The sequence below is a fragment of the Mastomys coucha genome, unplaced genomic scaffold (genome assembly GCF_008632895.1).
Source record: "Mastomys coucha isolate ucsf_1 unplaced genomic scaffold, UCSF_Mcou_1 pScaffold22, whole genome shotgun sequence".
Lineage (NCBI taxonomy): Eukaryota > Metazoa > Chordata > Mammalia > Rodentia > Muridae > Mastomys > Mastomys coucha.
The window spans coordinates 267,414,218-267,429,671 of NW_022196905.1; the positions used below are offsets into that span (position 1 = coordinate 267,414,218).

At 37.9% G+C, this 15,454-nt stretch overlaps 1 protein-coding gene across 1 annotated transcript in view; it reads right to left on the reverse strand.

Annotated features, from left to right (window-relative positions):
- Positions 1-1,217: 1,217 nt before the first annotated feature.
- Positions 1,218-15,454, reverse strand: part of LOC116067896 (coiled-coil domain-containing protein 7-like) — a 138,124-nt gene continuing 123,887 nt past the window's right edge. Inside the window, exons 25-29 of the mRNA XM_031336897.1 lie at positions 14,959-15,036; positions 12,552-12,647; positions 6,588-6,683; positions 1,657-1,752; positions 1,218-1,333 (exon numbers count right to left, since the gene is read on the reverse strand). Coding sequence (XP_031192757.1) covers positions 1,218-1,333; positions 1,657-1,752; positions 6,588-6,683; positions 12,552-12,647; positions 14,959-15,036 — 482 coding nt within the window. The remainder of the gene's footprint in view (positions 1,334-1,656; positions 1,753-6,587; positions 6,684-12,551; positions 12,648-14,958; positions 15,037-15,454) is intronic.

The following is a 15,454-nucleotide window of genomic DNA, read 5'->3' on the forward strand; positions in this document are numbered from 1 at the left end:
TTTTTGGAGGGGAAACTAGGAATGGAGAAATTTACATGTAAATAAAGAAAATATCTAATAAAAAGAAACAAACAAACAAAAAAACAAAACAGAACACGTATTCCTCTAACAACTGGCTTTTCTAAGTTACTAATTTCAGATTGCACTGAAAAGTGAGAACAAAGTCATTCATTGTACTGTGAATAGGCATTCTCAGGTATTTAGGAACAAACTTAACAGTCTGGAATAGATTCTGTCTAGCCTGATGTTCGAGTTTGCTTTCTATTACTGTGAGAAAGACCATGATTAAAAGAAGAAAGGGGTTGTTTGACTCACAGACTCTGATCATTCCCTCATAGGCAGAAGCCAAGGCAGAAATTGAAAGAGGGTAGGAAGCTGGAGGCAGGAAATAAAGCAGAGACTGCCCCCCTTTTGTTCATGGCTTACTCAGTTAGCTTTTCTTATGCAACTAAAGACCACCTGCCTGGGCTGGTACCACCTACACTGGGTAGGCCATTTCCATATCAATCATTAATCAAGAAAATGCCACCTGTGTGTAAGTCAGAATCATAATGCTTTCATTGCTGTACCTTGTTAGTGAGTTTTAAAGTTAAAAAGTCTTTATTTTGTTCTTTTTGGATTATTTAGACTATTATGATCTCTAAGATTCATGTGAATTTTGAAATGGGGTATTTCATATTTCTGCAAAATACCATTGAGATTCTAGGCATTTTCCTAGAACACTTTATTTCTTAATGTATTGACTATTAACAATGTTATGCAACATTCACATTTCAAATTTATAAAGTCTATTCCTGGAGAAGATACTTAGAAATAGGTTATTGTTTATTTACTGGCAGAACTATTAACAGTAATTTTCAAATAAACTGCCAACATCTTAAAATTAAAAGCATCTATATCCATTATCCAACAACCACACACTCTATTTGATAGAAACATAAGCAAATAAGACAACTAAGAACAATGGTACCACAGCTCTGATGGCCAACTCTTTACTTAACACTAAAGATTTAAAGGGCATTGTAAGAAGCAACTGTTGAATGCATTACAGCACATTCTCCTTTAAGAGCATCATACAAAAAAAAGGAAAGATGTGAGGGATGAAAGATACAAATATACCTACTTATGCCATCATGGAACATGTTTAGTTGAGGTTAGCAGATTGGTAGAAACAGTGGGACTGGCACAGAGCTCACAACTGCTCACATCTGTGCTGCTCACACTCCTTTACCTTTGAGCGTGTGCTTTTGTGTAGTAGTGACAGGCAGAATGTGTGGACTTTTAACAACAATCTTTCTTTCCTTTCTTTTCTTTTTATTCTCTTTAGGTGGCTCTGAAATATGAGAACAAGGTCTTTCAATAACATTTTCTGAAGACAGTGTCTCTTTCAGCTATGTTATTATTAGGCAGAGGCTTATCAGCTATGACACTTAAGAACCATGAATAAATTCTGTCTGTCTACTTAACATCTTATAAAAGCTAATTTTAATAGAGTAAGTCAAGTAAAAAAAGAATAAGGAAGATAAGAATAAGATAATAGTAAGAGTACGATGAGACTAAGAAGAGGGTCCACTTGTTGAAGATCCTGGAAAATAGAAACAGTGAGAAAAGAACAGAGTTCTGTTTTACACCTCTGTATGTCAGAGATTCTGTTACCTTCAAGGAAAAACTTCGTCATAGAAGTGGCTGATTTGTACAGAATTTCTGATCCTTTAACTAATTTCTTCTCTAAGCTCCTAATTTTAGCTTGCTCTGAAAAGGAAGAACAATGTCAGTCAATGGTACTGCAAATAAACCACTTCTGAAGCACATTCACCTTTCAGCAATCACGTCGACAGGTAACAAGCACAAATAGACTCTCTTCTAATAAGCCCTGTATCATATCTGATATTTGATTAAAGGATACTCTCAGAGTATAAGTCAGGTAACAGAGAATAGTGATGAGACACTTGTCACATGCCTGTATTTCATTTCCAGCATTAGAGAGACTGAGACAGGAAGACAGTTAGTTATCTGCTTGCCAACCTGTCAACATACTGAACGTGACTCTGCTCTTGCCATATTCTACCCCTTTGTCTCAAATAACACATAGAAATGTCATATATACGTGTATGAGAAATAACTTAAAAGATACCAGTATGACATCACACACATCCACAAGTGACTAAAATGCCAATTTTCAGGTATACTTCAACCTCTCCATAAGCCTGTCTCTGCTTTTAAATACAAGCTGACATTTCCACAGTGAAAAGGTGCAAAAAGGAGTGGAGATAATAGATAAATAAGAAATGGTATAGTGTATATGTTTGGAAATGTGATAAAAAGAAAGTACAATAAAATACAGATTCAGTATTTCTTTACTAGGGGATGAGTCCTGAAATAAAATGTAGAATATTGGTCTGTTAGAGAGTCATTTCTCAAAGTTAGCTGGCCAAGTTTAGATGTAAGCATTTTCTACAATGTATTTATTGCACAAGCATAAAATGTTCACACCTCTATCCACCAAATCGGGTGCTTGTTTGTGCAATGTGTGTCTGTTCTCCCTCAGATCCAAAGGTAGATGTTCTGGTAGACAGCCGTATATCCTTTTTCATTTCCGTTCAGCACACAAAAGGAGTCCATTATATTTTCTTTATAATTAGAGACTTAAAATGTAGAGAATGGTTACTGAGACTGAGGCTACCTCTGCTGAAGATGGCAGGGATGACATGAGGGAAGCTGCTCAATACCACTGGAATTCAGTCGACACCTTGTACAAGTTGTCTGTGTTAGAGGAAAGCTGGCAGAATCCAGTTCTATGTTTTCTACCATGTGCGTCCAAAGGACTAACTCCTGTCAGGCTTGGCAACAAGTGGCTTTACCCATTTGTCATATAAACTCCTGCTAACCCCAGATACCCTGTCATAATTCTTGGCCACTTTGCCTATATTTGGTCTACCTTTTTATTTGTTTCAAGTACTGGGAACTGAACCTGAACATTTTGTATGCAAGGTAAGAACTACACTCCTAAGCTATACCATCTCACCATCTTGTTTCTGACAACTTTCAGGCATGGTCTCACCATGCCTTGTTGGTTGAATGTGTTTATCACCTATCAGTCTTACAGGCTGTGTTAGCATTCTGTCTAAGCTCCGCCCCACAGCTACCCAGCAACAGCTAGGCAGGCCTGACCCACTCTAAAAGGGGCTGCTTGCCCCCTCCTCTCTCTCTTGTTCTCTCCTTTGCCCCTATTGCTCTCTTGCTCTTGCTCTGCTTGCCGGCCCCTGCTCTGTCCTCTCATCCTTTCCCCCTCTTTACGTGCTCATAGCCGGCCTCTACCTCTACTCCTCTACCTCTCTCTCTCTCTGTCTCTCTGTCTGTCTCTCTCTGTCTCTGTCTCTGTCTCTGTCTCTGTCTCTCTCTCTCTCTCTCTCTCTCTCTCTCTGCTTTTCTCTGCCTCTATTACCCTCTCAACTCCCCTCCCCATACCCTGTATAAACTCTATTCTATACTATACCGTTGTGTAGCTGACCTCAGCATGGGCCTGCTGAGGCACCCCCTTCCCCTACATCTCACCACACCTCCATAAAACATACCCCCCCTTTAAATCTTTTTATAAACACTATCAGGCTGCACCCACAGGGCTATTCTTTCTCACACACTTGTAAATGGCATTTCTCTTTAGCTTCCTCCATTTATCCATTGGCTGCTAATAATAGCCATATAATGGGCATGGGTATTATGTCTTTGTAATATGAGGTTGACTCCTCTCATGCTTAGGCATATGCATCATATCTTCACATTAAGGTGGCTATTGCAAAATTTGTTAAGAAGAAAATGTCTGTGAGAATATTTCTCAGCTTTGTTTACATTTAGATCTATTATTGCATTTTTGGATAGGAATCCTTGTCAGATATAAATAAAATACTTTTTTCTTTTTATTCAGTTGCTATTTTTCTCTTATTTTTTTATTATTTTTTAACTTTTCTATTAAATAAAATTATACTTATACTTATTCATAAAATTTTTCTTTAGTTTTGAAAGTTTTATAAATATGTAGAGATTTATTATTATTATTATTATTATTATTATTATTATTATATTCTCTTTCCTATTACCTTCTGGTGTCCCTTTCCTTTCTCTCTCTTACCTTACACATCAATCCTTAGTGGCTACATCAATAAAGAAATGTTACATCTTTTTCCTAAAACTATTAGCAGTTATTAGTTTCTGAAAATGGATGGAGCCTCACTGGGGACTCCTCTATTTTTGAAGGACAGCTGAAAGGCCCAATCCTGGCTACTATCCATAAGCTACCATGTGTTCATGATTGCAGTAGCAAAACCATGTCTCCTTAATTCCCATCTTTGCACCCATAACTTTTTTCAGACATCTCTTTGAAATGTTTCTTGGACCAATTGGTCAGGGTGACACAGATATCCCATTTAAGTTGTTTGGCAAAAATACAGGATAAGCTTACTGCTCTTGGTTACCTGGGAGGATGTGATGTTAACACCTCATGGTATAAACCCCACACACTTTAATTCTATGACACAAAGAATAATAAGACGGAACAAACTGGAAACTCATACGTTCTTGGTAAGTTTCCATAGTGCTGGAAGATGGTATGATGGTTGCTGGCAAGAGAACTTATTAATGGCCTGACCCATATCTGTTCCGTGTAAGTTAAAACAATGTCTGGTCTAGGTAAGATGTGTCATTGGTGCAATAGTGGCATGACAATTTTGTATATGAACAACTACTTGTGATTGCCTTTGAGGCCAGTTCCATGAGACAGAATCCTCCCTGGTAGTATACACATGATCAAAGCCTGTTCCTAGGCAGGAAGGACACGCACCTCAGCAGGCAATGCACGACCATTGTTTCTTTCAATAAACATATAGAAAATTTAAATTGCAACAGAGCCTAATTTTTGTGTATTTTTATTTTTTGTCTGTGTGTTTTATGCCAACCCCAAATACAAAGTCAAGTCTAGTAGCCTGTAAGTTTCCACTACATTTCTGTCTAATATTTCTGCAGTTTAGCACTCATTCCATCAAGAAAAAAAGGAGTTTGATTTATGTTGAAATTATTATTGTGGGGGGGGACTTGGGCACCCTTCTGTTTGGGATATTGTTTTCCCTGCATCGTATGTGTTAGACTGCCTTTTCATCTGAGTGGTCTGGGTACTCTTGACCACGTAGGTGGGAGTGTCATTTTGGATTCTCTGCTACTTACTGGTCTATGTTGTCTGACTACTGCCAGAACCACAATGCTTTTGCTACCACAGTTTGGTACTAGTACAACACCTTCCTTACTTTGTTGTTAATATTTCATTAATTTTATTTTTGAGATTATAATTTAAACACAATGTTTATCCATTTTCTTTATTCCCTGTAAATTCTCCCATATATACCTCTCTGCTCTCTCTCTCTCAAATTCACAGCTTTTCTCTTCCACTGTTACTGGGGGCATACATGTATAAACATGTATATTTCTAAATATAACCTGTTCAGTCTGATAATGCTTCCTGTTTTATGTTTTCAGGATTGACTTTCTCTCTCTAGATTCAAATGATTTTGAAATGGACTTTGTCTCTGTTATCTTTTTATATCTATATATGTGTGTAATGTGAATGTATATATGTATGTGTTTTTGTGCAGATGTTTGTGCAGACATGTGCCTGAGGTGTTTGTGGAGGCTCTTCTTTCTTTACTCCTTTATCTTATTTGTTGAAGCGGTGTCTACTTATCAAGCTTGGAACCAGTCTATGTGGCTAATTTCAATAGCCTGCTCTGGGAAGCCAGTCTCTGTTTTGCAACCTGGAATTACAGCTGTGTGGTCATAAGTATGCTGCATTTCACAAGGGTTTTAGGATTTAAATTCTGTAATTCTTTCTTGTACTGTAACTGTTTTTTAACTACAGAACAATTTCTGTAGCCTAAAGAGCTTTGCACCATAACTTTGGGACCCAAGGAAGTCTCTCAGACACTTTAGCTCACTTTCTGTCCTATTGACAACTGATCAGTGTAATTTCATCTTGCTGATATTTAGGATCCCTAAAATGTCTAGTGTTAATAATCAGAAAACTTCCATAGTTATTAACAACAATTATCTAGAATGGATATGTAGATACTCCATTGGAATATTGATTGGATTAAAAACATATAGGTCCTGAATCCAAGCACTCCACTAACAAACTCTACTGTATAAGTACAAAGTAGCAGAAGAAAAAATTATAATGATGTTGATTGCACAGCTGATTGTACAAATATAAAGGTGCTTTTTAAAAAATTACTGAGGAACTATCAAATATTCATGCTTCATAATGTCATGATGAATATTAAGGATGTAAGAGGTAAAGGAAACACATCAATTTACATGGGTTAGAGATAAGAAGGAATCTGTACATAGGATTCTGCTACTGTGCAGAACCACAAAGCCCTCCACGCAGTTGTCTATTTACAGAAAAAATACTGGAACACATTCTGTGCTTGTAATATTCTCTGTATACTGAAAATGCCCAGAGGTTGAAAGTATTGGTACATAGAAACAGTGGGAAAATAAGTGTTCTGTTTCCCATGTCTAAATGACAATGGCTTCTTTACCTTTTAACAAAAGTTCCATTATAGCAGAGGTTGTCATATACAGAACTTGTACATCTTCAGAATTTCCCTTGTCTAAGTTTTTGGTTTTAGAAAGCTCTGAAAAGCAAAAACAAAATCACTCAGAGGTACTAGAAATACATCAGCTACTAAAACACAGCTTCCTTTCAGCACTCAAGCATTCAATAAACAAGCAGAAAAAGACTTTTTTCAGCCTTTCCCTTTACCTGATATTTTACTGAAGTTCATTATATAAGTAATTTTCAAATGACAAGAGAGCAGAGCTGGGAGAGGTGTACTGCAGTGTTAGGGAGACTGAGGCATAGAGATGGTTAGCTGCTTGCCAGTCTGCCAACATACTGTGACTCCAGACCCGCTATATGCAGCACTTTTGTCTCAAATAATATGTGGGAATGCTATATACAAAGTTCGGAGAAAGAACTTTAAAAGATACCAGTATGACAGTAACTAAGTCCACAAGTAACTAAGATACATTTCCCCTACCTTCCCCTCCCCCAGCCCTTCAAAAACATTTCAACATATTCAGCTTAAAGAAGTTATAGAGAGTCGTCATCCCAGTTCCCTGGGCTTTGGAGCTGGAAGGAGTTATTCTAAGGTTGCTTTTCTGGGGAATTAAGAAATGGTCATAATAGGAACAGGGAGGAAATAGCTAGAATTGACTGTGTAGCCATAGTCTCATTAGGTAAAAATCTTTATTTATAATAACCAGAAACTGGAAACAACCCAGATGTCCCTCAACAGAGGAATGGATACAGAAAATGTGGTATATCTACACAATGGAGTACTACTCAGCTATTAAAAACAATGAATTTATGAAATTCTTAGGGAAATGGATGGATCTGGAGAATATCATCCTGAGTGAGGTAACCTAATCACAAAAGAACACACATGTTATGCACTCTCTGATAAGTGGTTATTAGCCCTGAAGATCGTAATACACAAAGTACAATCTACAAACCACAAGAAACTCAAGAAGGAAGACCAAAGTGTGGATACCTCATTCCTTAAAAGGAAGAACAAAAAACCATAGAAGGAGTTACAAAAACAAACTATGGAGCAGAGACTGAAGGAAGGACAATCCAGAGACTGCTCCACCTGAGAATCCTTCCCATAGTCCATCACCAAATCCAGACACTACTGTGATGCCAGCAAGTGCTGATTGACAGGAGCCTGATATAGCTGTCTCCTGAGAGGTTCTGACAGTACCCTACTAATACAGAAATAGAGGCTCGCAGCCATCCATTGGACTGAATACAGGGTCCTTAATGAAGGAGCTAGAGAAAGGACCCAAGGAGCTGAAGGGTTTGCAGCCCCTTAGGAGGAACAACAGTATGAACTAACTAGTACCCTCAGAGCTGCTCCCAGGGACTAAAACTCCAACCAAAGAGTACACTTGGTGGGACTAATAGCTCCAGCAGCATGTGTAGCAGAGGATGGCCAAGTCGGTCATCAATGGGAGGAGAGGCCCTTGGCCCTGTGAAGATTCTATGCTCCAGTGTAGGGGAATGCCAGGGCCAGGAATCAGGAGAGGGTGGGTTGGTGAGCAGGGGGAGGGGGAGGGAACAGGGTTTTTGTTGTTGTTGTTGTTGTTTTGTTTTATTTTATTTTATTTCTCTTTTTTTTTTGGAGGGGAAACTGGGAAAAGAGATTTCATATGACATGTAAATAAAGAAAATATCGAAAAAAAATAAAAAAGAAATGGTCATAATAGGAACACGGAGGGAATAGCTAGAATTGGCTGTGTAGCCATAGTCTCATTTGGTAAAAATCTTTATAATTGTTACTAAATTGAAGTCATAATTTCTTATTTTGGCATAGAATTTATTTTTATGCAAAATCAAGGTTTTCATTGGTATAAATTTTGTCTATCGATACAAAAATTTTAAAAGTACAAGGCTTGGACCCAGTCCTTCAAAAAATGCCATTACAAACTGGTCTGAGGTGTGTACACCTGTGAGTTAAAGGTCTAACAACAAATTCATGGCTCTGAGTTTATTGTCAGGGTGTTTTCAGATATTTTAAGATATTTTAGCTGAGGGTAGTTAATGGACAACAGTCCAGATTACTTTACATAGATAGCTGGCTTTCAAAAATGTCAGAAGTACACAGAATCTGACATTTATTGTTATTTATACACTTCTCATTGAGACAAATCTGCTCCTAACAGCCTCCTGTCTGTAGTTTCAAAGAAGCAGTTGAGCATCTATACCTCTAGGTGAGGTGGTACTTTGTGGCTAGGTGGCCACTGGGCAGAAATTGCCTATCTCTTCTGTAGACCTGTACAGTCCTTGAGTGAACACAAGTTACAGGTTAGAACAGCTTAGTTCTGCCTAGACAGAATAGGCTAGTCCTTAATAATTCCTGTTTTTCAAGGTCTGTCAGAATATCCTGGGCCAGAAGGCTGAAGACTGATGCTCCAACTTCCGGACTTACTGAGGCTGTGTAAATAGGCAGCTGTCTCTACAATTTGTCTCAATTCTGGAAGCTGTGTTAGGCTTCCTATATTTTCAGAAATGTTGGCCGTTCTTGGATTTCTGACAGGGTTGAAAGACTACTTTATAGTCTTCTAGCCAACCCAAGTTGTTTAGCATTGGGAAAGATGATATAGATTTGAGAGGATGGTTTTCAGATGGCAAGCAATCTAAAGCTAGGATATGAGTCAGGCGTAGAATTGTATGTCTTTTAACTTAGGATAGATGACAGTGTTCTATTTTATTGACAAAAATGATGGGTGTTAGGTCTATTGTATACTTTATGAATTACAAAATGGTAATAGTTGTGCTCAATATATATATTTGAAAAAAAGTTTTTTTATATGAACAGAAAGGGTGAAATGTAACAGAATTTTCCCCCAATTAATTTAGATATTAATACAAGAATCCTGTGATTGGACAGGGAAAAGGGAGGAGACAGAGAGGGACAGGAGGAGAGGGAGGAAGGAAGATGGAGGAAAACCAGGATGATCCAGATTCCAGGTGGCTTTAAATAGCCACAGGTAGGTATGAATATCATATAAGGGATGGATAATCACAGGGCAATTTGTCTTATCTAGGTGGGCAATTTATATCAATATCAATTGGCTCTGAAATTATTGTGTGGTATTTATTGAGAATTTATTGCTTCCTCAGCCCCAGCTAACCAGAACTACAGCTTCTTAACAGAAAAATCCCTGTAGAGTCTTTACTTCCCTCGGAAACTTCACAATCCAGGCCTTCATCTTTTGCACTGTTAACATTATTTAGCTTAGTGAATCCATGTTGACTGGAGGAGAATCTATAACCTCTAAGTTACTAAACCCTATAAACATTTGTCCTTATTACCCATAGATAAGCAGGTAAGTGTTGTCTTCATCCTTTCTCAAGGAAACGCCTTTTTTTTTTTTTTTGAGACAACTACAGAAATGCAATCAATCTAGAGACTGCCCCACCTGAGTCACCAAAGGCAGACACTATTGTGGATGCCAACAAGTGCTTGCTGACAGAAGCCTGTTAATAGCTGTCTCCTGAGAGGCTTTACCAGTGCCTGACAAATACAGAGGTGGATGCTCTCAGCCAACCATTGGATTGGGTCCCCAATGGAGGAGCTGGAGAAAGGACCCAAGGAGTTGAAGGGGTTTACAGCCCCATAGGAGGGACAACAGTATGAACTAACCAGTACCCCCAGAGCTCCCAGGGATTAAACCACCAACCAAAGAGAACACATGGTACGACTAATGGCTCCAGCTGCATATGTAGCAAAGAATGGCTTTGTCAGTCATCAATGGGAGGAGAGGCCCTTGGTCTAATGAAGGTTCTATGCCCCAGTGTAGAGAAATGCCAGGAAGTGGGAGTGGGTGGGTGGGTGAGCTGGGGGGAGGGATAGGGTTTTTTTTTTTTTTTTGGTGGGGGAGGCTGGGAAAGGGGATAACATTTGAAATGTAAATAAAGAAAATATCTAACAAAAAAACAAAAAGAAAAAAAAAGATGCAAGAGTGGGAGCCCAGTCCCAATGGATACAAAATACTCTCACACCTAAGGCACAGGGAATATTGCAGAAGAGGGGGTGGTATATACACATACATATATACACCCAATAACAATTAATGACTAAAGAGGCCATGAATCTGAAGGAGAGCTGGGAGGGGGTATATGGGAGGTTTGAAGAGAGGAAAAAGAAAGGAGAAGCACTGTAATTAAATTACATTCTCAAAAGTAAAAGACAAAAAATAGATATTGTAGGGACACTCATAGCCTTCCACTATATTCTTTTAGGATATTATTATCCGTTGTCTAATGTCCTTACTTCCTCATCTATAGACATAAATAATCATAGGACCATTACATGAGGTTGGTAAAAGATTTAAATTTTGAAATAATGGAAAACCATACGAAAGGACATATAATTTCATGATTAGTGATTAGTAAATGTTGGATATTGTTACAGGATGACACAGAATTTATTCTCTACCTGCTGTTTTGTCTATGCTATTCTCTGACATGAGAGTTTGATCTTAACATCATGGCATTTTGTTTTACTAAGTGCCTGTGATGGGCTCTTGTAGATTCAAACTGTATTTATGTTTTACATGCATCAAGGGGCAACACTGGTTGCTCCCTAGGGAGTACCAATAATGATATATTTAAAATTTATTCCTATTTAAATTTCCTTAGAGAATTTATGGGGCTAAGTACTCATGAACTCTGTAAAGTTTTACTGCTCTGTCAGAAAAATTAATTAAATCTTACTTGAAGGGCCCAGTTAAGAAAAAGGATATAGCAATTCTGAACACAGACACATCCAGACACATTTGTTTCATAAAACAAATACTACTAGATACAAAAATCACAAATGAATCCTAACACAGCAACGGTGAATGACTTACACATCCACTTTCACCATTAGATGTATCATATGGACCCATTTCCCCACATACACCCCCCCACACACACACACATACACACTATCAACATTGACTTGGGTGTGGTGGCACATTCTTTTAATCCCATTCAAGAGGCATTCAAGAGGCAAAGACAGTTGGATCTATGTGAGTTCAAGCCTGGTTTACATGGTGAGTTCCAGGTTATCCAGGGCTACACAGAAAAACCCTGTCCTGAAAACAAACAATAAATAATTAACATGGACACACTAGAGTTAAATGACATCATAAATTAAACAAACTAAAAGACATCTATAATACATTTCACTAAAACACTAATGAATACACGCTGTTGTAATCAGACCATGAAGTTTTTCCCAGAACTATCAACATGTTAGAAAATGAAGGAAGTCTCAACAGACATAGGAAAGTTGAAATAATATCCTTTGTTCCTTCTAACCACAATAGAATAAAAGTAAATGTCAACAGTAAGAGAAACCACAGAAACACATGGAGATTAAACAACACACTATTGAATTATGAATGACTCACAGAAGATTCTAATATTAGCTTTGATACTTGGATACAGTTTTTAATTACTTTCTTGCCACAACTATTAATTATGGCAATGCTACAAAATATTTGTGGGTGCCTATGAAAATTAAAAGCACACATGTTCTTCATCCAGCCTCCCAACACACACATACTCTACTGTATAAAAGTAGGAGAATAGGAGAGTACAGTGACATTGATAGTAGTGTTGGTTGTAGCTGCAACAACAGAAATGTAAGGATGACATGAAGAGGAACTATAGATGAAGTGTTCTATTTTCTCATTTAGGAACATAAAGCAGACATCTCAAGCAGTGAGAGGGGGAAGGAAACCTACCAGTTCAGCTGGGTTATAGATAAGGGGTTATATGCACAAGATCCTATTACCATATAGAAGGGCAAAGCCCTCCACACAGGCTTGTAACATAATTTAGCTGATTGTTGGAAAGGAGCTCACAGGTTTAAGAATTCTAGTAAACAGAAATGGTGGGGAAGGAATATTTTATAATTCAAACACTTATATTAAAGCACTCCCCTTACCTTTATTCTCAAGTTTCTTTACAGCAGATATTGTCTTGAACAGATGGTCTGAAAGTTCAATATCTCCACCATCTAAATTCAAAGTTTTAGATATCTCTGAAAAGTGAGAACAACATTATTCAGGGATGACTGCAATAACCTATTTCTAAGCACAGCTTTCCCCAGCTATTTACATAGGGCAGTTAACCAGCACAAGCAGACTGTCTGATTTATCCTTGCTGGCAGATGATATTTTATAAATGTGCCTTATAAGAGTGTAAGTCAGTGAGTGCATGCCATGTGTGTTCTCCCCCAAGATACAATTCACAAACCACATGAAACTCAAGAAGAAGTAAGACCAAAGTGTGGTCTTTCTTAGAAGGGAGGACAAAATACTCATAGAGTTTTTGAGTTACCGAGACAAAGTGTGGAACAGAGACTGAAGGAATGACCATCCAGAGACTTCCCCACCTGGGGATCCATCCCATATACAGTCACCAAAGCCAGACACTATTGTGGATGCTGAGTAATGCATGCTGACAGAAGCCTGTTATAGCTGTCTCCTGAGAAGCTCTACCAGTGCCTGACAAATACAGAAGTGGATGCTCTCAGCCGACCATTGGACTGAGCACAGGGTCCCCAATGGAGGAGCTGGAGAAAGGACCCAAGGAGTTGAAGGGGTTTGCAGCCCATAGGAGGAACAACAATATGAACTAACCAGTACCTCCAGAGCTCCCAGGGATTAAGCCACCAACCAAAGAGTATACATGGTGGGACTCATGGCTCCAGCTGCATATGTAGCAGAGGATGGCTTTGTCCATGATCAATGGGAGGAGAGGCCCTTGGTCCTGTGAAGGCTCTATGCCCCAGTGTAGGGAAATGCCAGGGTCAGGAAGTGGGAGTGGGTGGGTGGGTGAGCAGGGGGGTGGGGGAAAGCATAGGGAGTTTTCTGAGGGGAAATCAGGAAAGAGGATAACATTTGAAATGTAAATAAAGAAAATACCTAACAAAAAATAAAAATAAAAAATACAAACAAAAAAATAGATTTTAGGGGGCTGGAGAGATGGATCAGCAGGTAAGAGCACTGACTGCTCTTCTGAAGGTCCTCAGTTCAAATCCCAGCAATCACATGGTGGCTCACAACCATCCGTAATGAGATCTGATACCTTCTTCTGGGGTGTCTGAAGAAAGCTACAGTGTACTTACATATAATAAATAAATAAATCTTTTAAAAAATAGATTTTAGAAAAGATGAAATAAAACAAAATTTTGTATTGTCAGCATAAGTTCGTTTCTACCTTAAGACTCTAACAGAAAGACTAAGGAAGGGTTTGCATTTTCTTAGTTTTAGAATTCAGTTTGTCTTTCCCCCAAGGCTTTACTTATAGCACAGGGAGCAGCTGTATTGACATGGGGTGGCTGGGGAGGATGGAAATAAAAGAAAAAAAAGTATAAGTAAGGAAAGTAATAGAGCAGTGAGAGGTTTTTGCCAGCCTGCGGTCAGACAATTAGTTATTACATTATGAAGTGTTCCGCTTATTTTGTTAGTTTTCATTTGTTAATTTCATTATATAAATAATATTTCATTATTATTTAGACTGTTACAGTCTCTGGTGATTCCATATGAATTTTAAAATCGACTTTTTTACTCTGGAAAGATATCTTTCTAATTCTAGGGATTTTTCTGCAGACTGTGGTTAATTTCTGTACTAGTGTCAGATAACCGATATAGTTTAATATGTTTATATTTTCAATTTATAAAATCTAGTGCTAAGAGCTATATAGAAGTTTTCCCATGATTTTATTTTCACAATAATTAAGAACAGTCATTACAGAATGTATATAGATGTACATATGATAGTAAAAACATACATTTTCTACATATAACAATCTCATTTATCTACTCTACCTTATAGAGACAAACTAGCTTTCTACAAATGTGATTGGCAGTGAATGATTTTGGTACATGCCTTTAATCATATCACAGTGGGAAGCATAGGTAGTTCCTCTGTATGGGTTCTAGCTAGCCTGTTTGTATAGCAACTTTCAACTTTGATGTGGCTACTTGGTAAGAAGATCCTGTCTCAATAAAAAATTGCTGATTTTGATTGTGCTATTGTTTGAATTACATAGAGATGTAATATACTCTCATTTCAGAACATTACAGAGAAAATGAAATGCATAAGGCATGGAGGGAAATCAGTTAACTTATCTTGGTTGGAAGTAAGGGGTAATCGACATTCAAAATTCTATTTCTGATCATGATCATGAAACCTTCTACACAGATGTCTATTTACAGGAAGAGCATGTGTGCTCATAATGTAGGCTCTTTGTTGGAAGAGCCCATCCATAAGGATATGAGTAGATAGGAAGAGTGGGAACAGAATACAGAGTTTTGTTTCAGGCACATATCAAAGTATTCCTCTACCTTTCATGATTTTGATATTTAGAGGAGAGGTGGTCAGATTTTCATTGTTTTCAACTGTTGTTTCAGGTTTAGGTTGTTCTGAAAAAGAGAATAAGGTTAATAAGTTTAACTAAATAAACTAATTTCAGATTTTAAAGGTGCAAAAATCAACTCATTACACGCACATATCTAAAAACATTTAAATTAAAATGTAATTACAGAATCACAGGATCACAGAGTCAGCTTGATTCTGAGGAGTTCTGACACAACCAGGATCACAGGAAGGCAGGCTCCAGTCAGATTTAGCAAGGGCAGGTAGCACTAAAGGTAACCAGATGCCGGGGGTGGGGGGCAAGCGTAAGAAAATAAACAACACAAACCAAGGTCACTTGCCATCATCAGAACCCAATTCTCCCACCATAGCAAGTCCTGGACATACCACTACACCAGAAATGCAAGATTCAGATATACAATCACTTATCATGATGATGATACAGGACCTTAAGAAAGACATAAA